Source organism: Thalassophryne amazonica, chromosome 15 (assembly GCF_902500255.1).
Source record: "Thalassophryne amazonica chromosome 15, fThaAma1.1, whole genome shotgun sequence".
NCBI lineage: Eukaryota > Metazoa > Chordata > Actinopteri > Batrachoidiformes > Batrachoididae > Thalassophryne > Thalassophryne amazonica.
The window spans coordinates 4,304,641-4,328,396 of record NC_047117.1 but is presented as its reverse complement, the minus strand read 5'-3'; the positions used below and the strand labels follow the sequence as shown (position 1 = coordinate 4,328,396).

The following is a 23,756-nucleotide window of genomic DNA, read 5'->3' as shown; positions in this document are numbered from 1 at the left end:
CCCCACCACCACCACCAAATCTACACCCCCATCACCACATATTCACCCTCTATATTTCAAAGTTAGTGAAGGTAATAATACATACCAGGTGGCTCTGTGGGATCAGAATTAGACTACCAGAATATGGTCTGGGGTTTGAGTCCATGTAACTGGTTTGTATCTTTAGACAAGATATTTCAGGCCAATTCTCTCCATGTGCCCTACCACTTCATCCTTCCCCTTCATTTTGCATAGTCTGTGTAAAATGTAGGAAAGGGTGAAGTAGGCTAGATAGGGCTGTGTGACAGTTACTCTAAGCACACTGCTGCACTTCTTCCACATTTTTATAGAACATTTTAGAACATTTTTGTTATTTTATTTGGAGGCACAAATCTGGGGAAGGGTACAGAAACATTTCTGCTGCTTTGAAGGTCCCAATGAGCACAGTGGCATCCATCATCTGTAAATGGAAGAAGTTCAGATCCACCAGAACTCTTCCTAGAGCTGGCCGCCCGTCTAAACTGAGGGATCAGGGGAGAAGGACCTTAGTCAGGGAGGTGACCAAGAACCCGATGGTCGCTCTGTCAGAGCTCCAGCATTCCTCTGTGGAGAGAGGACAACCTTCCAGAAGGACAACCATCTCTGCAGCAATCTACCAATCAGGCCTGTATGGTAGAGTGTCCAGATGGAAGCCACTCCTTAGTAAAGGGCACATGGCAGCCCACCTGGAGTTTGACAAAAGGCACCTGAAGGACTCTCAGACCAGGAGAAACAAAATTCTCTGGTCTGACGAGACAAAGATTGAACTCTTTGGCATCATGTTTGCAGGAAACCAGGCACCATCCCTACAGTGAAGCATGGTGGTGGCAGCATCATGCTGTGGGGATGTTTTGTGGGGAACTGGGAGACGAGTCAGGATTGATGGAAAGATGAATGCAGAAATGTACAGAGACATCCTGGATAATAACCTGCTTCACAGCGCTCTTGACCTCAGACTGGGGCGACGGTTCATCTTTCAGCAGGACAATGACCCTAAACACACAGCCAAGATATCAAAGGAGTGACTTCAGGGCAACTCTGTGAATGTCCTTGAGTGGCCCAGCGAGAGCCCCGACCTGAATCCGATTGAACATCTCTGGACAGATCTGAAAATGTCTGTGCACCGACACTCCCCATCCAACCTGATGGAGCTTGAGAGGTGCTGCAAAGAGGAATGGACCAAACTGCCCAAAGATAAGTGCACCAAGCTTGTGGCATCATATTCAAGAATACTGGAGGCTCTAATTGCCGCCAAAAGTGCATCAACAAAGTATTGAGTAAAGGGTGTGAATTCTTAAGCGACATACATGCTATTTGTTATTTTTGATACATTTGCTAAATAAATAAATAAACCTTTTCATGTTGTCATTATGGGGTGTTGTGAGTAGAATTTTGAGGGGAAAATGAATTGACTCTATTTTTGGAATAAGATAGTTGTAACAACAATCTGGAATAAGTGAAGCGCTGGGTATACTTTGTAGATGTGATGCGCTGTATGAGCCTTGGCTGAGGAAGTATGTAAACTGTGTTAGAGTGGAGAGTCGTAGATTGTCATACGCTTCAAGATACTGTATAGGGTTAAACACCAGTCCAATGGAGCTCAGGTCCTGAATGCAACCTGCATATTTGCTTAATTCAACCATAATCATGTTAATTATCCTGTTGGTTGGTGTGAGCACATGCATAAGCAAACCACAGAGGGATATGTGCTGCACAAACAAATGTCTTAAAATACAAGGTAAACAGTACGTGGACACCTACAGCGTGCATGCCTGGTTTTTATTGATATTTCAGGTTGTTTTGTGGTATTACCAATGGGTGTCATTTCTGTGTTGATTCATAGACCATTTGAGAGATGCTCAGTTTCCCACCACTTCATTATGAAAATGGAATGGACAAAGGAAAAGCGTCCCCCCCAACCAATGTGACTGTGCACAGATCCTATGTTGAAGAAAGATTGCTGGATCCTCAACATGCAGCAGAAACATGTTGCTTTGTAGGAGTTGAAGTTGCTTCACAGCACAACGGTACACTCTGTGCGTACATCGACCGAAACACTGCCACACCCATCAGGTCCGGTCCTGAAGATCGGCAACATCCCGGGCTCTGCCCTGACCCCACCCACTCACTCACCACCAGTGGTGAACAGAGTGAGGATCTTCCTCTCATCGTCTGCACGCTACACTGACATGTCTCGTGTCTCAGGACCTCGTACAGCGACTGTGCCACTCCACCGGGGATGCTTTCGTAAAACTGGTTTTTGCTTCCATTGGAAAGGCTCATAACGAAGCTCTGTAGTGTCTGGCTCTTCTTCCTCTTTAGTACTGTGTGCATGTGAGCAGGAAAATGTTCCAGCTGTCACAAATCCTGGTGGTTTCATGTTTTTGCCCGTTTGTGGGCCTTTGTCCAAATGGGTGGAGTGAGATTGGTTTCTTCACGTTGAAACCTGATGATGACTAATAATGTTAAATTGTCTGTCTGCCAGCCAGCATGTTTTTTTTTTTTTTTTTTTTTTTTTTTTTTTATCTACCCAATCAAAAAAAAAAAAATCACAAAGCAGAGTGACATAAATAAATAAATAAATGTTTGGTTCATAAAGGCTGTGGATATGGACCATCATTCATATCTGGGTACCACAGCATTTTGAAGTCAAAAGTAAATGTTAAATATGAATTTGAAATGCACATTTTCATTATGGATTGGAGAGTATAGATGTCCAAACTGAGCAGCCTGTACAGCATGAAAAGTATTTACAAATTAGGTACCATAGTCTCCTTTGAGGGTGGGTGATAAAGGGGTTAAATGAAAGAGTATATGATGCAAAAAGTGTACCTCCGGGGGCAACCCCATCATTATTTACATTAAATTTTGTTAAAACTTAATGACACAACCTCCCATTTGCCTCATCTCCCTTCTCCGCTGAGAACTGAAAAAAAAAAAACTGCATTTCTCATGACTGCTTCTGTGATTGCAGCCGGAAAAAAACAAACAAAAAACAAACTGTACATCATCTGTGCATGTGAAGTGATGCTGTCCCCGGAAGTGGTCAAACCCCCAATATTTTCCTGTCCCATTAATGCAGGAAAAAGCTGTCAAACACATTGTGAGGTCTATAACGGTGCAATGTTTGTCATTGGATGCCGTCTAGCACCACATTCGTGCTGCCCTGCCAAACGCCTAGTGGCCACCATGGTAGAACTTTCTGTCTTTATTTTGAGTTCTGCTCATTGCAGGTTTAAAAGTGCCTAAAATAGGAGGTTCACCTTTTTCTGTCAGAACCCAAAATGTCAGAGCTGAATAAGCAGCAGAAGTTAATATGGGAACTTTGCAGTTTGTCTTTGTGCTGGTAATCTCAGGGAACAAGATTAACATTAATAATATAAGTAGAAAGAAGTTAATTTTGGATTACTGTTGTTCTCAGCCTGACCTAATGAAATCTGTGTTTCTGCTTTTTTTCAGGAGTCTTCTTGGGTCCTCCCAGCTGTGACAGAGAAGTCACTGGGTTTTACTCTGTACACAGAGTTGCCTACAGTGGGTCACAATGCCTATTCCTCCCCCTCCGCCTCCTCCTCCTGGTCCCCCGCCTCCCCCCACATTCAGCCAGGTCAGTGAACGCCTCGCGTACACACAGCATTTAGGGCCCTGCCAACATTGATTTAGCCAGTATGTTATACCACACAGTGGTTCAGGTCGGTACTGCACGGTGTAGTGCGGGTCAGAACGGTTAAATCTGGCTTGGTTTGCATTTCTACTGCCGGCAGAACCCTTTTGTTTGGCAGGTGGAACACTTAAATATTGACTAGCACGTCATCCGGCGTGCGTACACTGTCCCCGCTCCACACAGAGGCTAAACGAAGTCATTTTATTTTATTTTTGTCTTGGTGGATCATGGGATTTATTTTCATAGCGTGCAGAATACTGATGAGTCGACTGATGGCTGTGGTAAACACTGCAGTGAATGAATGAAGCGCTGTGATTCTTTAAAGTTTTAACCTCCAGTCGCGGTCTGATTGGTCTGTATGTATGAGGACTGCAGTTTTCAGCCAATCAGTGTACAGTATTAATGGATGGATTTCAATTTATGAGTAAATTACAAGAAACAGGTGTCAACAATCGCATAACTTAACTACCATTCATGTCCCGCATGCGCAGGATGTATAAGACATATGCTGGCAAATGTTGAAAATATTGTGCGTGCCCAAAATTTTTCAAGGTACTCTGTATATCGGTGTGCTTCAATGTACTAACTTATACAACTTATTAGAGGTATACCAGCGTTATTAATGCAGTCGGCATACGCTGGCTAAATCATCGAGGTGTGACGGGGTGTTACATCGAGGATCTGGATCCTGGTCACATTATGAGATGGGATACGTCAAATTCATACGAGTGTGCAGCCTCTTTAAAGTGTGTGTGTACTCACATTTTGCCTGCTGCATTCCTCTGTGGAAAGCTTTTATACCCCTGGATAGAGCTGCAATGATTTACCGAGTATCAAATTAATCACTAACTATTTTGATCATTGAGTGCACACACATTAGAACTCATGCACGACCTGACAGTGGACTGTGCTGTTTGACGAGAGGAGCTGTAGGTGTGATGTTGTTTTCTTTCCAGGCAAACACCACTCCACCAAAGCTGAGCGCCTCAGAGTCTAAAGGCAGAGGAGCTCTGCTCTCCGACATCTGCAAAGGAGCCAAACTCAAGAAGGTCACTGTGGTCAGTGACAGGAGTGCGCCCATTATAGAGAGTGAGTCGCCTCATTTGTTTCATATTCACACAGAAACCAGTGATCCCGCAGACCGTACAAAGTCCAGATCAACACTACAGAGTCAAAGAAGTGGAGTCACTGTTGTATTTATGCATTTTGTAACTAATAAATGCCCTTTTTTGTGGAAGAAATTCTGCCCTTACAGGCTGTGTCCCTCTTTGTTTGCTCAAATGTTTTCCTGGTTCCTGCGATAAAGTTCCTCATGGTCTTGCCAAATATTTGAATATGAAAATTCACCCCTAGTTCTGCTTTCATATAATTTGTGCTGACATTCACCTCATCCTTCCCCAGAATCTGGAGGAGGTGGAGGCGGTGGACATGGAGGTGGGGCTCCAGGACCAATAGGAGGCCTTTTCCAGGGAGGTTTGCCAAAATTACGTCCAGTTGGAGGTAAAATAAATAAGCAAGCCTGATCATTTTGTCATCAACAGTCTGTTTCTCTGCCTGTCTGTGAAGTGTCATAGTGACTAATTAATCCCTCCAGATGTTCTGATGAAATGTGACACAGGTGTATCTTTGAGTAATATCTTAGATGAGTTTGACATTGGAGGTTATTTATCAGTGTTTATATTTTGTGTACATTATGCACTTTTGTGTTTATTGTGACTGAATTTGTTGCCATGGTGACAGCCATGGTTGAGATTGCATCTCATGGTGTCTTCTGATTGGTTATAAAATTCTGTTCTGTGATTTTTTTTATCATTTATATAAGTAATCCACATATGAAACATCAACTGAAAGTCCACATGGTCATAATATTTTTGTCTACAAAGTGGAGTCGTGCTGTGAGAAAAGAAAAAAATCTTTTTCTGCCTTGAGTTTGAGCTTTTCTCCCCTTCTGTGGTCATTTTATGGCTGTTGAATAAACAGGTGAAGGTCAGATTTAGATTTGTTACTTGGGGTTGGATGAATAAATCACTTTGTGTCTCTCTCTCTATATGAACCAGTGAGTTTGTTCCATGTGTAATGAGATTCTTGGTGCCATCTCACTGTCTTCCACACAGATGGATCGGCAGGTGGCTCAGTGGGCAGATCCGCCCTGCGGCCCCCTATGTCGCGGCCTGCAGTGCCGCAGCCCCCCACAGGCCGGTCCCCCTCACCCTCATTGCAAGAGAACCAGCGCAGCGAACGCCCTTCGCTCCCTGATATCTCTCGCCCCCCCAGCAGCAGCTCGTCCTCAGGCGGCGGGATGAAGCACAGTACCTCTGCACCACCTCCTCCTCCGCCATTCAGCAGAGGCAATCGTGGCAATGCTTCCTCCAACACCAACCAGAAAGCCCCTGCTCCACCTCCCTCATCCTCCTCACACAGCCGAGAAAAGCCGCTTCCTCCACCGCCAAGCAGAGGCCCTGCCCCTCTGGCCTCCACGAAGCTGTCTTCCTCTTCTAGCAGACCACCCGCCAGCGGCTCCTCTGCTCCACCTCCTCCCCCACCGTACAGGCCTCACACTTCAGTCGGCGTCTCCAACGGACCATCTGATGTAGACGGTGCTCCGGAGCTTCCTCAGAGGCACAACTCTCTCACCAAAAAACACACATCCGGAGCAAGCCAAGGACGCAGCCATGCTCCGCCCCCTCCACCTTCATCATCTCCATCCTTCCAGCAGGTTGGCAGGCCGCCACCTCCTGCTCGAGAGCCACCAGGTCGCCGCACAGGTACAGATCCTAAACGCACACGCACAGGTATCGATGTCCGTCTGTGTGCTGGATTTTGTGAAAGCAGAGGAAAGTGTTCAGTTTGTTGCTAACTGGGAATAGAAACCTCAAAGGTTTGTGGAGTGTTTGTAGCACAGATATTCATCAACCGTGGTGACAAGTTTGGGCTTCTCCTGGAATAATTATGCAAATTAGGAATTGCCAGGTCCATCTGTTCATGAACCTCGTCAGCTCTTAATCTCAAATGAACTGGACAAGATAACTCCACTGTTGTCTTTAATTGACTCAAACCAAGTACACTAGTTTTGGTGAAATCTGTCACATCTATCCTACAACAGTCAAATTCAAATTCTCACTGTTCCGTTTAATAATCAGGATGTTTTAATTAAATACTCACAGGTGATGTCACAGACGACATGTTGTATGTAATGGTTATACAAATGCACACATTATTCATCCCAGTGTGTAATTCCATGATTGTTGATGTTTGGCAGAAGTATTTTTGACTGTATTGAGTGAGGAGAGGTGACGTTAGATGAAACATACACGGTTTTCCTTCTTTGCTTTTATTGCTTTAAAATAAAGTACCAATAAAATATTGAGGAAACTTGAAGCAACGAGACAAATTCCGAAGCCTCACCACAAATGACTTGCAGCACTTTGGTGTTTGTTTTCCAGCATTGTGGTTTGTGCTGCTCTTGAGGCAGTCGGTGTCTCTGGATGGTATTTGAAGAGTCCCGGTTGTCTCTATTCACTGGTGTAGGAATGGTCAGAGTCTACAGCAAGTTTTAACTTGTGTTATCTCAAACCCAAGCGGCAAACTGTTCAGAAAGAAGACCTCAGCAGAGTCTGTAGCATCCCAGCCAGGCCTGTGTGTACACACGTTACATGCTGACAACTACAGTTATGTCTGCACTCAGGCCCTGTACGTACTTGGACACGACTCAATTTTTGTGATTTGTCCTCTGTGCACTATCACAATGGAACTAAAATGAAATAAAGATGTGATTTTTAGTGCCAATTTTAATTTTTAATTCAAGGAATTTAACAAAAACATCAATTTAACTATGAAGGAGTGATGGCCTTTTGTATAAATAGTCCTTCAAATTTCAGAGCCCATAAGTAATTGGACAAACTAAATAAAAGGTTCATACAAATCATCACTTTTACAGCCAGATTTATTCAGACAAGCCAGGGGAAGGACACATGAACACTTCCAAATAACAGAATGTGGTGACTTTGCTGTGGAGGATCTGTCACACCAGTCATCACCTTAAAACCAGTCATCTTGGATGGTGAGTGGATTCAGCGTGCAGTCTTACGCCACCTTGACATTTGCACAAATTTGATCCCTGCTGGCCGCGCAATTCGTTGTGTCAATGCAACCTGCTTTTGTCCCACTTGATGCCACGCTATATAAAAAATAAAAACAATCATTACGTAGCTTATGACGCATTTGTTCTCAGAACTTGGCTGATGAAACCATCGCTCCCAGAATCACAGAGAAATTCCCTACAGTTGCAGGTTGTCTCGTGCGATGAACACATTTGGAATCGTCTCAAGGGCAATTATTTATAATATATAATGTAATAGATTGGTAAAACAGTTGCATTTTCATTTCTTCTTGTGAGTTAGTGTATCTGTAATATTATGTTTGCTATTGATGTAACATCTCGTCATAATTGCAGCAATGAGAGGCGTTTTCGAACAGGTTGAGCAATATTCATGACTTCACAAAATTAATGCGTGCCAGAAGTTTGGAACATTTCAAAATTTCCTTTGCGCACGCAACTGCGTACAGCACACACAGTTTGCGAGTTTACTCACTGGCATGCCAGATTGCATGCCAGTGCAGGGATTAAATTTCTGCAAGTGTCAAGGCACCTTTACACTTGCGTCCTCAGACTGCTGCTCGCTCCCTCTCCCCTCCTCCTCTAAGTGTCACGTACTGAGATGACCCCGTGCCAGATTTGTATATTTGCTGCCTGCGACTGAGAGTTGGTGGGTGCTGCCGAATATTGTTTTTTATTTTATTTGCCAACTTTGTTGGGAAAAATCAGGGTTTGCCTCTGTCATTAGCGACAATTGGCAGCATGAGCACGAATGTTTGTGAATAACAGTGGGCAACTATTAGCATATGCTAGCAACAGTGTTTACCACAATTAGCAACTATTTGCCAGTCTTTTGCCACAGTTTGGAAATTTTTGAACCTGTTGCCAACTCCTGGTAAAATACCAGCTGAATGTCAGGAGAATCAAACTCTCCCTGGCATTCAGATTTCTCCTGACCACTGTGGATGACGGAGCTCAGAAGACTTGCTTTAGAAGGCTTGCCTGTAGAAGCTACATAAACTTGCGTTTCTAGAATATTGTAATGAATTCATGTCAGGAAGAAGCCCAACGTGCTGCTGCTGCAGCTATCCTGCTACAGAAGAGAAAAAAAAGAATGGATCAAGAAAAGGAAGACTCTTTGAGGGTCAAAGTGGTTTGAAATCAAAAAGAACTTAAGTGACATGTTACAACCCTTGACAAAGGCTTACAACTGTTTTACCAACACTGGCAACTGTTTACAGAAAAATAAGTTTGCTAAGAAATTTTGAACATGTTAAAAATTTATTTGCAACAAGAAATGCTGTTTGTTAAAAATTTATTTGCAACAAGACATGCTGTTGGTCCCCCTTAAAACTGTTTCAAAATGGTTTTGCAAGCTATTCTAAACCCTGATGAAACCTAAAATTAGCTGTTTGTCAGCATTTTCTGCTCCGTGAGATATGGGCTTAACACAGTGGTCCTCGGGTAACATCAGACCTACACATTTTCCATCTCTCCCTGCTCTACCACAAGCTGATTAGCTCATTCAGGTGTCTGTTAGTACTTGATTGACTACACACCTGGTTGAGTCCATCAGCTTGTAGCAAAGCAGGGAGAGATGGAAAATGTGTAGGTTACGTGGTAATTGTGGACAGGTTTGAGAACCACTGCACTAAAACAACTGGGGGAAAAAGTAATGCGGATAGCTTGCCAAACACACCAGCACCATCCTTATACTCCCTTAATTTGTAATGGAAACCCAGCTGTTTATTTAGCAAATTTTATGACTTCTGTTTTATGCCTTATGTGGACACGGGCCTGAAGAATTAACTTCATTGCTGTCTGAAAGGGTGTGCTATGAGTCATTATTATGCTATTATCCTTAATAGTTGGTGGGTGCTGACGAATATTGTTTTTTATTTTATTTGCCAACTTTGTTGAGAAAAATCAGGGTTTGCCTCACTCAGCCACATGGGTTGTGCAGCCAGTACATTCTGAGTGCTGGTCCCAAGCCCGGATAAATGAGGGTTGCGTCAGGAAGGGCATCCGACAGAAAACAAGCCAACCAACTATGCAGACTAAGAATCGAATTTCCATACCGGACCGGGTTAACAACGTCCGCCACCGGTGCTGTTGCCCAACAGGGTGCCGGTGGAAATTGGGCTACTGCTGGGTGAAGACGACGACGAAGAAGAGGAGGAGAACGTTTCCACAAACAGTGGAAGAATAAGAAAACTAGAAGGGTGGAAATGAAAGTGGGGCCTTTGAATGTGGGTAGTATGACTGGTAAAGGGAGAGAGCTGGCTGATATGATGGAGAGGAGAAAGGTAGACATATTGTGTGTGGAAGGGAAGTAAGAGCAGGAGCATCGGTGGTGGGTACAAGTTGTTGTACCATGGTGAGGATAGGAAAAGAAATGGTGTTGGGGTAATTTTAAAGGAAGAGTATGTTAAGTGTGTTGGAGGTTAAACGAGTGTCTGACCGGGTGATGAGTGTGAAGTTGGAAATTGAAGGGGTGATGATGAATATCATCAGTGCATATGCCCCACAGGTAGGTTGTGAGATGGAGAAAGAAGATTTCTGGAGTGTGTTCGATGAGGTGGTGGAGTGTGCCCAAGCATGAAAGAGTGGTGATAGGAGCGGACTTCAGTGGGCATGTTGGTGAAGGGAACAGAGGTGATTAGGAAGTAATGGGTAGATATGGTATCAAGGATAGGAATAGGGAAGGACAGATGGTAATTAATTTTACAAAAAGGATGGAAATGGCTGTGGTGAATACCTACTTTAAGAAAAGGGAGGAGCACAGGGTAACATATAAGAGTGGAGGAAGGTGCACACAGGTGGACTACATTCTTTATAGGAGATGCAAGCTAAAAGAAATCAGACTGTAAGGTGGTGGCAGGAGAGAGTGTCATTAGACAGCATAGGATGGTTGTTTGTAGGATGACTTTAGAGGTATAGAAGAAGAGGAGAGTGAGAGCTCAACAAAGGATCAGATGGTGGAAGCTGAAGGAGCAAGACTGTTGTGTGAAATTTAGCGAGCAGGTGAGAGAAGCACTGGTTGGAGGGAAGCAGTTTTGGACAACTGGAAAAGTACTGCAGATGTGGTGAGGGAGACAGCTAGGACAGTACTGGGTATGACATCTGGACAGTGGAAGGAAGACAAGGAGACTTGGTGGTGGACTGAAGAGGTCCAGGAAAGCATAAGGAGAAAGAGGTTGGCGAAAAAGTTTTGAGATAGTCGGAGAGATGAAGAAAGTAGACAGGAGTACAAGGAGATGCGGCGTAAGGCGAAAAGAGAAGTGGCAAACGTGAAGGACAAGGCATATTGCGAGCTGTACAAGAAGGAGAAAAGGACTTGTACCGATTGGCCAGACAAAGGGACAGAGCTGGAAAGGATGTGCAGCAGCTTAGAGTGGTAAAAGATGCACATGGAGGAGTGTGTGCTGAGAAGGTGGAGGGAATATTTTGAAGAGCTGATGAATAAAGAAGTTGAGCGAGAGAAAAGGCTGGATGATGCGGTGAGAGTAAATCAGGAAGTACAAGAGATTAGTAAGGAAGAAGTGAGGGCTGCTATGAAGAGGATGAAGAGTGGAAAGGCAGTCGGTCCAGATGACATTCCAGTGGAGGCATGGAAATGTCTAGGAGAGATGGCAGTAGAGTTTCTAACCAGATTGTTTAATAAAATCTTGGAAAGTGAGAGGATACCTGAGGAGTGGAGACGAAGTGTGCTGGTTCTTATTTTCAAGAACAAGGGTGATGTGTAGAGCTGCAGTAACTACAGAGGCATAAAGTTGATCAGCCACAGCATGAAGTTATGGGAAAGAGTAGTAGAAGCTAGGCTTAGAAAACAGGTGAAGCAGCAATATGGTTTCATGCAGAGAACGAGCACTACAGATGCAGTGTTTGCTCTGAAAGTGCTGATAGAGACATATAGAGAAGACCTGAAGGAATTACATTGTGTTTGTGGATTTAGCGAAAGCTTATGACAGGGTGCCAAGAGAACAGTTGTAGTACCAGTTGCAGGATATGTACAAGGATAGTATGACAGCGGTGAGATGTGCAGTAGGAATGTCAGATTCATTCAAAGTGGAGGTGGGATTACACCAAGAATCAGCTCTGAGTCCTTTCTCTTTAACAATGATGATGGACAGGTTGACGGATGTCATCAGACAGGAGTCTCCATAAACTGTGATGTTTGCTGATGACATTGTGGTCTGTAGTGAGAGTAGAGAGCAGGCTGAGTCTAGCCTGGAGAGGTGGAGATTTGCTCTGGAGAGCAAGGGAATGAAAGTCAGTAGGAGCAAGACTGAGTCCATGTGTCTGAGTGAGAGGGAGCCCAGTGGAATAGTGCAGTTACAAGGAGTAGAAGTGGTGAAAGTAGATGAGTTTAAATATTTGGGGTCAACTGTTAAAAGTAATGGAGAGTGTGGTTGAGAGGTGAAGAAGAGAGTGCAGGCAGGGTGGAGTGGGTGGAGAAAGGTGGCAGGAGTGATTTGTGACCGAAGAATATCAGCAAGAATGAAGGGGAAAGTTTATAAGACAGTAGTGAGACCAGCTATGTTGTACGGCTTAGAGACGGTGGCACTAACAAAAAGACAGGAGGCAGAGCTGAAGATGTTGAGATTCTCTTTGGGAGTGACGAGAATGGACAAGATTAGGAATGAACATATCAGAGGGACAGCTCAGGTGGGACGGTTTGGAGACAAAGTCAGAGAGGTGAGATTGAGATGGTTTGGACATGTGCAGAGGAGGGACCCAGGGTATATAGGGAGAAGGATGCTGAGGATGGAGCCACCAGGCAGGAGGAGAAGAGGGAGGCCAAAGAGGAGGTTTATGGATGTGTTGAAGGAGGACATGCGGGTGGTTGGTGAGATGGAAACGATTGATCTGCTGTGGCGCCCCCTAACGGGAACAGCCACAAGACGAAGAAGATCCTTAATAGTTAACAGTATCACAGTTATTTCTGGATCAAATCATCCAACAGAAAATGGTTTCTGTGATTGGCCTGTTTAAAGCACTTCAGTAGCACCATTTGAATTAGGGAATAACCCCGTTGTGTCTGATGTGCGGACGTTCATGCTGGTTATGCGGTCGCAAATTGAGCTTTAAAAAGGACTTTTACATGTTCAGCTAACGCGTCGCCAGTAAAACGAATATTGCGACCATATAACAGCACGAACATCCGCAAATCATCAGACACAAGGGGGTTATTCCCATTCTAATCCAATTCTATTGTTTGCACAGTTTATTTTTCTGTAGGTAATTCGGTCATCGAGGCTTACTGTGAGGCAGCCTCGTTCCAACAGCGGAGTAATCCATCAAATGTGAAAATCCATCAAATGTCAAACAGTAATTCTGTATCAGAATCCACATCAGTACTTTCGTATGCTAGCTTAAATTCACCCATTTCAGTGGCGATGTCGGTACGTTTCTGTCACTCTGTTAACAGCGCCGTTGAGATTTGCGTAGCAGCGCGCATAGCCGGTGTTCTGTCGAATTATGTCTTATCGCATAAATTGACAGTTCTGCGCCTTGACAATATTGCGCATGCATAGTTGCACAGAGGGTTGGCCTGTTGACGGGAATGATGGAACACCGGTCAGGGTGCGGAGTAAAACATCCAAATGTGAAACAGTCAATTATTTTGCCACTGTTACCATGATATTATAAGGTCTGAAATGTCACACGATTAGCCAGTCAGATTTGCTGGAAAAAAAATGCAATTGAATTAGAACACAAAGTGAACACTTGTAAAGAGGAACGTGCTGCTTTCTGTACATAGGGGTTGTGATTAGATGAATACATTTTGTCACGAGGCCTCCTGGTTTCTCTGCATTCCTGCAGATGTGTGAAAGTCCTCTTCACCTTAACCTGTTCTTCATACTTTGCTCAGAATGTAACAGTGAATGTTGTAACGCATTGGCCTGCTTCTCTGCTCTTCATTGTGCTGTTGTAATATTTATTTATTTTAAGGTAAACATAATTTAACTGGCATGGCTGGTGGAAACGTAAAAACCATCTGTAGCTACAGTGTGTGCAGTCTGGACTGTGGCACTGCAGTAATTCTTTTCACTTCTCACCTGTGTTTCCTTCAGTCTGGTAGTGTCCTGTTCCACTGATCTGGGTCTCATGATTAAATGAATCCACGAAAACCATCACGAGGACCAAAAGCACTTAAAAAAAAAAAAAAAAGTCCTGTTTTGCTCTACACTTAAGTCTGAACTCACTATTTTTCCTTATTTTTCTGCTGCGATAGTGATCAGAGCTGTTTGTCCCTAAAATCCACTGTAACGTAATGACACGTCCTGGCACACAGAGCCAAGACCCATCATCTGAGAGGCAGGTCTCCCTGGATTTTTGGTCGGAGCAGGTCTAAAACTGCAGCAGTTGTGACTCATTGCTGACTCCTGTGTGTGTGTCTGTGTGTGTGAGACAGCTCCTCAGGTGCCCTCTTCTGGGTCTCGTAACGGCAGTCGGGACGCCCCTCCTCCCCCACCGCCGTACCGCGTCCAGAGCACTGTGACCGCCTCAGAGACCCACAGCCGGGTGGAAAAACCACTCCCACCTTCCTCCATATCATTATCCTCCTCCCGCACACCAGCCGGACCCCCTCCACCGCCCCCACCCATTCGGAACGGTCATCTCTCCTCCAGGTCCATCATGGGTGAGTAGAGTCACACACCGGACCAGGTGTTAGCTTGTAGACCGCGGCTCTTAAACGAGCATCAACACAAGCAGCATTGTTAGCGTTGTACTTTTTCCTTTCCATGAATTGCTAAGATATTTAGCTGTGCTAATTAGCTTAGTGTCTGTACCTGTTGGTGCAAAGTAACAACTAACCTACAAACATTAAGCTCACTCACTTCTGATGCTCAAATATTGGATCTTCAACATGACTGCTAACTACGGTTAACATTGTCTCTATGAGTCTGCAAAGTCAAACTACAAATAGAGAAAATTCTGTTTCTATCTGTAAAAAGTAATGTGTGAAATTTGACATTGGCTTAATTGATTCCATATTGATGTTGCTGAGGCTCCTGATTGTTTGGTTTTTTTTTTTAGCCAGCTGACTTTATGTGGGTGGAGAGATTCCGCAGTTTGTTTCTCCCGGCTGCTGTAAGACTGTACAGTGAACAATGCTAGTACTGTGGTAACCATAGCAACCAGGACAATAATCATGTCATTACCTGCTGTATTTATTAGGTGCAATAATTTAACTTATGGTGCAAACTCAAGTCACTTTACCTTCTATATTTTAACCTGTCCATATTGTAAATATCAGTAACTTATCGTACATTTCACGCTGAAGTCACTTTATCTGATCACTTTCACATCCCGGCAGTGCAGCACTGAACTGAACTATGGTAGCCTTAGCTTTACCCGGCACTCAGTGCTTTTTTTTAGTTCTTGTTTTTTAAGAGATACTTGTTTGTTTTATTGCATTCCCTTCTGTCTATTCCTACTGTTCTATGCTGCGATGTGACACTGAAATTTCCCCATTGAGGGATGAATAAAGGCTTTCTTATCTTATCTTATCTTACGGAGTCAAGCTGCTCAGCCAAGATGATTAGATCAGGAAGTATTGGTGCTCGTAGAAACTTGGAGTCGTGTTTGACGAAGTGATTAGTGTCTCTGCTAACTCCACCCACATTCGGGCGCTGTGCAGCGGCTGGTTGGTGTGTCGATTACCACAAAACTATCACATTATAACTGTTATTCACAACACTTTGTCTTCAGCCACACGGCTGTCTGGTGTGAAACAGCAGTTTGTCCAAAGGAGTCTCAGTGGCACAAACAGATTGTGTAAACAACAACTGTCTGTTTCACCATAAACTACATCTGCAGCAACAGAGTCTGATGTTTGTCGACAGGAGTCATGATTTGTTGAGTAGGTGTCAGATTCTGATGTCTGAGGACTTCTACTAGAAGCTGCGATGACTAGCTTTAATTGAAACTGGACAGCAGGATGTCAAATGAGTTTTAAACATTTTGCTGCTGTCACCTGACCACCTGGTAAGATAAAACATGTAAAGTAATGCTAACATTCCCCTTGGCCATATGAGCATAAATACAGGAAACAAAATGTGACCTTTTGACCTCTTAAAATAGGTCAGGGTTAGCCATCTTTGAATTGTCCAAGGTCCGTGTCCCAAGAATGTGAAGACTCTGGTAGTAACAGAACTGGACTGATGCTGAGCACAGACAGATGGACACAAAGCCTACGCAATACCTGATGGCCGTATTTTGTCTTTGGATGATGATGATAATAATAATAGGCCAATCAGTGAGGTGTTAAATCACTTACACAAAACAATCACTCGACAGAAGATGTGTTTGAGGGAAAACATGATCATAGTTCTGTGGGGACGCCAAAATGATTGATTACAAATTAATGGATAATTGGCATTACTTATTGTTATTCAAAAATAAATAAATAATGTGGCCTGGTGGGCTGCCAGACCTATAAGATGTCAGGGGAAGCACAGCTATGGATCCTGGAACTGCACTGGGTCCTTGTTGGCAACTGGCCCTGATACACAAGAGGTTCATTCACAGTTGTTGAAAGTAACTTTGTGTGTGTGTGTGTGTGTGTGTGTGTGTGTGTGTGTGTGTGTGTGTGTGTGTGTGTGTGTGTGTGTGTGTGTGTGTGTGTGTGTGTGTGTGTGTGTGTGTGTGTGTGTGTGTGTGTGTGTGTGTGTGTGTGTGTGTGTGTGTGTGTGTGTGTCGTGTGTGTCGTGTGTGTGTGTGTGTGTGTGTGTGTGTCGTGTGTGTGTGTGTGTGTGTGTGTGTGTGTCGTGTTCTTTAGTGTCAGATAAGAGTTTTCAGCAGCAGCTTAGAGGCGTAGTGACGTCTCCGCTAACGTAACCCGAGATCGTAACACACTGTTTTAAGAAGCTCATCTATAAAAACTCAATGTTTTATCAAATCCTCTGTTAAGGTGGAGAAATTCCTTCCTCCTTTCTTTTTGTGGATCACAGGAATGTTTTGTCTGTGATCATAGTCAAATATTTTGTCAACATGCAAACACCCCACAAGGAAGTGAGTCACCAATCCCTGCTGTTCAGATCTGTGGGCTCCACCCTGTGGTGGTACTTCACAACAAATCAGCGTGGATTCATGCACACGACCTATACGTGCACAGCATTTTATCAAACGAGTAATCAGTTCAGTGTTTGGATGTTTTCACATTCAAGAGTATTAGAAACACATTGAATTTAGAATCGTTAGCTGCAGCTTTAAGCGTGGTCGCGTCTCACAGTGAACCTCCAATAAACTTCTTAAACACTCTCACGCGTGCCTAATAAAGTGGCAGCTGCCATTTTTATGTAGGAGAATATTTGATTGACTGAAACTTTTATTGTCCTCAGATGACTTTGAATCAAAGTACAGCTTTCATCCCATTGAAGACCTCCCACCTCCAGAGGAGTACCGGCATTTCAACAAGATCTACCCCAGTAAAAACAAGGGTAGGAAGACCCTTAATGTTCCGTCTGAGTTCAGTTCGAAGTTTAAGTGTGTGTGTGTGTGTGTGTGTGTGTGTGTGTGTTCATGTTTTACTCATTAGAGCTTCTGAGCAGCTGTGCAGAATCCACCTGTTTGTGATTTCTACCAGCGTGTTTTAAAAGAGATAGCTGACCTTCTTCTTCTTCTTCTGCTCACAGCCACAATCAGAGGAGCTCCTCCAGCGCCGCCGGTGGGGAGGTGAAGTGACCTCGGCTCAGGACTCGAACACTCTGCCCACCTCGTTTGAATTGTTTAAACGGCAAACGCACTACACCCACAAAAACTCCGCTAACACCGACGCAGCACAGCGGCGAGTGCCGCGTAAACCCACACAAAGCGCTTTCCACCTCGCTCACCTTCTGTCTTCACACGAGACGACAAAACCACTTTGAAGCGACAAACCGGACTGGACACGGAGCCGCAGTGGTTCACTTTGTTCCAACTTACCAGGACCAAAGTTCAGGAAACAACATAAATGTGTTCATTCCACTTTTTTAATGTGTTTTCTCAATAATAAGGGTGGTGATTTTTCTCGTTTATGTGTGTTTTGGTATCGGGATTAATTTGTGGTGTCATCGGGGATCAATCATCAAACTTTACAATTGAAAACAAGTTGTTTAGAGGACTCGGCGGGTGGCGACTTGTGCTGTCGCTGAGGCTTCTGGGAATGTGGGACTTGCTCTTTTTTTTTTTTTTTTTTGGCTCTTCCAGTTATGCCAGGTAAATGTAAGCTTGAACAAACTTTTCTTTCACAACGTGCCAAAATTAGAGTGGAACGAACCATGCAGAAAAAGACGGTGAAACCACGCAGAGGATTTTTGTTTTTGTTTGAAATTTCTGTTGCAGAAATGGAAAAGTGAAAATTTATCAGAAAATGCTTTTTCTGACATCCAGAATGGCACCAGTGTCAAAATATTTGCCTGAATATTTTGTAAATTGCAAGAACTAAGACATTAAAATGGTGTGATTTTAGTTTTATTATCCATTTCCCAAAGCAGCAAAGGAAAATGCGCCTTTCAGAGTCACAACTGATGGGGGAATTTACCCCCCCCCCCCCCCCCCCAACAAAAAAAAAACTTTTTCACTTTTTCTGATTCAAACATGTTCTTTCTTGTGAAGTTGCACGGCACTTTAATCCCTCACACCGTGCACAGCTGTGTTTCCTCTGTGCACGATGGCCATCGACATCCAGATCACAAGAAAAATCTGGATTATAATTTTTTTTAATTATTATTGTAATCTTGAAGCATCCTGGTCCTGCTGGTTAAAAACAAATGTATCTTTTTAAAACATCGAGCTGTTTGAAAGGTGTGTGTGTGTGTGTGTGTGTGTATGGTTAAATTATTCAGTTTTGAGCGGACCAAGAAATAGACCATAAAGCTGCAGAGCCAAAACCATTTAAAAGGGTTTAAAATTTCACCTGACGATCCAGATTTCTGTACTTTCAGTCTGACTCAGAGCAGTTATACTTTTAATATCTCTTTAAAATATATTTTGTCTGGTTGGAATTCTACTGAGATCTGAATCAAGGTGTTGGAATTTAAATTTGTTCCATTCTGATGGTTGCTTCTTGTTGTGACTACTTTGGTTGCTTTTTGTCACGATGCAACGTAAAACACGATGTCTCAGCAATAGCTTAAATTTTAGAAATTGCGGTTTAAAGTACTTCAAAATCACAGATTAAAAACTATGGTATTAACCTGAAAAATATAAATTGAGCTTGACTAAACCATCTTATGTTGGGGCCGCTGGGGTGCAAAACATGTGGACAGCCGCTAAGTGCCTGTGTTGTATCTGGTCAAACAGAGAAGGAACAAAGTGTCATGTTTCAGACGGGACACCTGAAATTTTGACTTTGTGTCAAAGATGCGCCGGTTGTTTTCCGTTGTTTAGCTCGAGTCATCATTGAGACTGTAAAAATGGAATTGATTTGTCATAAGGGAACATTTGTCACTTTTTGTGTTGAACTTTTCTAGAAGCTGATTCTGTTTCTGTAATTTTCCATTTGCTGCTCCATATAGAAACTAGTGAAAAAGATACTTTTTAGATCGCTATGCAAAGAGCCGTTTAAACAGAATGTAGTTAATATCTTTTAAAAAAAACACGCAAGTGCCATAAGACTTTGAGGTTGTTATTTCTTTAAGAACCTCCAAACTGAACTTTAAAACACTGAATAATAATAGTAATTACATCATGTTAATACAAAGCAGGAAAATCAAGGAAATGATTTGACTTTAAATTCATTTTCTTTGATGCAGCGCCTCCTGCTGGTCTTTGCCTTACACTAAATCCTACCTTGGTACCAGTGGATTTTCTTTTTGTTTCTCCCTCTTTGGGAGAAAGAGATGATAGTAAACAAACAGATCTATTTTAAACTGCAATAAATATTTTATGTGTACGTTAAGTACAAGGAATATAGTAATCATAGTTATTGATCTATTTGATGTAAAAAGGTTGTAATATAGGAAAGAGAAATGATTATTACGGCAGCCTGTCAGTTGGCGAGCTTCGGCACTTCTCCAAACGTTTTTGAGCATACGGGTGAGCTGTGAGCTTTTCTCCACATCATGAGAAAATTATTTTCTAAAGATGAAAGAATCGGATCCCTGTGTGCACGCGGTGACTGGTCACGTCTGATGTTCACGCCACGTGCAAAATCCCTGTGGTAGTATCATGTTAATCTGTTTTTAATCTGAAATAATTTCAAATAAATTTCTGTGGGGAAAAGAGTACCTGATGGATGGTCTGCTTGTTTTTTTTTTTGTTGTTTGTTTTTTTAAGTTGGGTGTCCTTTTTGGATTCATTCATTATCAAATATTCACCTGTATAATTTAATATTCATATTCAACTATATAAAACATTTGAAAACTCTTTTTTGATATTTTTGCAAATTGATAAAAACAAACTAAAATCACGTGTACGTAAGTATTCACACCCTTTGTTCAATACTTTGTTGATGCACCTTTGGCAGCAATTACAGCCTCAAGTCTTCTTGAATATGATGCCACAAGCTTGGTGCACCTATCTTTGGGCAGTTTGGTCCATTCCTCTTTGCAGCACCTCTCAAGCTCCATCAGGTTGGATGGGGAGCGTCGGTGCACAGACATTTTCAGATCTCTCCAGAGTTGTTCAGTCAGATTCAGGTCTGGACTCTGGCTGGACCACTCAAGGACATTCACAGAGTTGTCCTGAAGCCACTCCTTTGATATCTTGGCTGTGTGTTTAGGGTCATTGTCCTGCTGAAAGATGAGCCATCGCCCCAGTCTGAGGTCAAGAGCTCTCTGGAGCAGGTTTTCACCCAGGATGTCTTTGTACGTTGCTACATTCAGCTTTCCCTCAATCCTGACTAGTCTCCCAGTTCCTGCTGCTGGAAAAACATCCCCACAGCATGATGCTGCCACCACCATGCTTCACTGTAGGGATGATGCCTGGTTTCCTCCAAACATGACGCCAAAGAGTTGAATTTTTGTCTCATCAGACCAGAGAATTTTGTTCCTCCTGGTCTGAGAGGCCTTCAGGTGCCTTTTTGTCAAACTCCAGGTGGGCTGACATGTGCCTTTTACTAATGACTGGCTTCTGTCCGGTCACTCTACCATACAGGCCTGATTGGTGGATTGCTGCAGAGGTGGTTGTTCTACTGGAATGTTCTCTCTCCACAGAGGAATGCTGGAGTTCTGACAGAGTGACCTTCAGACTCTTGGTCGCCTCCCTGACTAAGGTCCTTCTCCGCCAATCGCTCAGTTTAGGGGTGTACAGCTCTAGGAAGAGTCCTGGTGTTTCCGAACTTCTTCCATTTAAAGATGACGGAGGCCACTGTGCTCATTGGGACCTTCAAAGCAGCAGAAATGTTTCTGTTCCCTTCCCCAGATTTGTCCCTTGAGACAGTCGTGTCTCGGGGGTCTGTAGTCAATTCCTTTGACTTCATGCTTGGTTTGTGCTCTGACTGTCAACTGTGGGACTTTATATGTAGACAGGTGTGTGTCTTTCCAAATCATGTCCAACCAACTGAATTTACCCCAGGTGGACTTCAGTTAAACTGTAGAAACATCTCATGGATGATCAGTGGACACAGGATGCACCTGAGCTCAATTTTGAGCTTCATGGCAAAGGCTGTGAATACTTATGTACCCGTGATTTCTTAGTTTTTTGTTTTTAATAAATTTGCAAAAATAAACTTTTGTCACATTGTCATTATGGGGTATTGTGTGTAGAATTTTGAGGAAAACATAAATTTCATCAATTTTGGAATAAGGCTAACAAAAAAACGTGGAAAAAGTGAAGCACTGAATACTTTTTGGTTGAACTGTAAAATGAGTGACGTTTGCTCAGTAAAGATTAAAAATGTTGCTTGGAAATGGGACATTTTTTCTTTTTTCATGCAATACATCTCAAACAAAATATGAAAATGAAGCTGTTCGGTAATGTTTTTTGTTTTGTGTGTTCAGTAAAGTAATGTGATCAGTAAAGAAAAAATAATACAGGGAGTTGAGCTTTTCTCTGATTGAGATTGAAACTCGTTTACAGGTGGTGGATGGGGGGGGGCAGTGCCCCATAATAACAAGCTTGGCTGTGGCCCTGTAAGCAGTGGCTCCAAATACACAACCATCTGTGAGACTGTTAGAAAAACACAAAGGTTTTGCAGTAACCCTTTTTCTTTAAGTGGAAGGTTATTAACATTCTGCTTTGTGTGGACATTTTTGTCTCTTCAGGTTTTGCTGGTTTGTTTCTTTGCTTATTGTTTTTGCTCCACTGTGATTTTTTTTGTAAAGCCACCAACACGATGACATCAGTTTGTCTCGTTCGTTATCTCGTTAACGTGACGCTGCTGACGGTCCTCAGCGTTTTATTGTTTGCAGGTAAGACTGAACATTAATGACGGTAAACAAAAACTCTTATGGCTTCAAACTGCTGACCACGTGTTAGTTCTTAAAAACAAAAACAGGAAGATTGTTTTCAAAAATATGTGTGCGCGCGCGCGCGCGCAGCATCTGTCAACATAAAATTGAGAGTATTTCAGTATTTATCCATTTCTGATGAAATAATGATAAAGTTTTTAAAATGCACAGAATTTTAATCTCTAATCAAACGCTTTTGCAGCAGCATCACTTTGTGTTGCACAAAAAAGGGAGTTTGTCCTAAATTTACTAAAGTGTAACATTTATCTCGACAGTCTGATCATGTGATAATTTATCTTCATCTAATTCATTTTTTCAGTGTAACTGCAGTTTATTATAATTGTGGCTTAACGTGGAAATTTTGCATTTTATAATTCTGACTTAATGTTAACAAAACAGTAACGATAACAAAAAAGTGGTGGATTATTTGTGTTATTTTTCCCTTCTGCCAGACATTCTTAAAAATATCTCAGGAAAAAAAATCATCAGTCGGCTCTGTGGAGCGAGTCTGACAACAGTAATGAAAGCTTGTGCAATTTCAGGCGTTTAATGAAAATTGTTAGGTAATTTTTTTTTTATTTTTTTTTTAAGTAACAGAAACCTTAAAGACACGTAGGCTGATCCAAAGTGAGATTTTCCTTAACATTTTCTGTTTATTAAAAATATATATATATATATATATATATATATTTTTTTTTTTTTTTTTTTTTTTTTTACCTCCCAGGAAATCCTGCTGTAATTTCTCAAGGTGACCTGAAGGTGTCATCTGGTGGAAACATCTCCCAGATGTTCCGGTCTGAGTCTGATATCACCGTGAAGAACTGCACCGAGGAGACACAGAAATGTAAACGCATTGACGCAGCCACTTTGAAAACTTCTGTGACTTTGATTTTCTGTTTCTGCCAAACTGACAGAGGAGGGTCAAAGGTTACAGAAACTCTCTTTTCTTAATTTTGTTTGGGGACAGATGGTCCTTCATTCAGGAGAAAGGTGATTAAAATTGGATGGTGACTGAGAAGTTTTCATTTTGACCCACCGCCCCCCCCCCCCATGACATCATACAGCTTTGATGATGAAAATCTTGGTTTCCTCCTAAAACATTACATGGACATGCAGGATGTCTGTCTGTTCAGTTTGGATGTAATATTCTGTTTGTGGATCAGTAACAACAACCGATAAATAGACAGCAGCTGATCACACAGCAGTCAGTTTTTACACGTGCACAAAAAACATTTACTGAAAACTCTTATTTTTCATCCTCAGCAGAATCCAAAGACGAATCCGACAGATCAGCTGGAGCTGATCTGATGACTGTTGACCTGAGAGAACCGGAACAGTTGGACCGACCCGGTAAATCCTGGCTGCAGGTCCAGCATGATTTTAGAAACAACAAAGAAACACCTAGAAAAATATCTGCATTATCTTCAGCTAACACTGGGTGGTGCTGTTCTTCCAGATGATGCAAAGATAAAAGCTGCCGGCATCACTTCGATTGTGGTTGCAATCATTTTTGGGATTCTCATCGGGATTCTGAAGAAATGTGAAATGATCTGTAAGTCAGGAGCCTCAAAAACCTCGTAAACACCGTCATGTTTGCTGT

General features: G+C 42.7%; 1 protein-coding gene across 1 annotated transcript in view; it reads left to right on the top strand.

The window, feature by feature from the left end:
• wipf2a (WAS/WASL interacting protein family, member 2a) overlaps positions 1-19,994 on the top strand; it is a 30,639-nt gene extending 10,645 nt beyond the window's left edge. Inside the window, exons 2-8 of the mRNA XM_034188001.1 lie at positions 3,478-3,622; positions 4,636-4,768; positions 5,081-5,179; positions 5,794-6,444; positions 14,194-14,421; positions 17,126-17,224; positions 17,420-19,994. Coding sequence (XP_034043892.1) covers positions 3,560-3,622; positions 4,636-4,768; positions 5,081-5,179; positions 5,794-6,444; positions 14,194-14,421; positions 17,126-17,224; positions 17,420-17,463 — 1,317 coding nt within the window. The 5' untranslated portion in view covers positions 3,478-3,559 and the 3' untranslated portion in view covers positions 17,464-19,994. The remainder of the gene's footprint in view (positions 1-3,477; positions 3,623-4,635; positions 4,769-5,080; positions 5,180-5,793; positions 6,445-14,193; positions 14,422-17,125; positions 17,225-17,419) is intronic.
• The last annotated feature ends 3,762 nt before the right edge of the window (positions 19,995-23,756 follow it).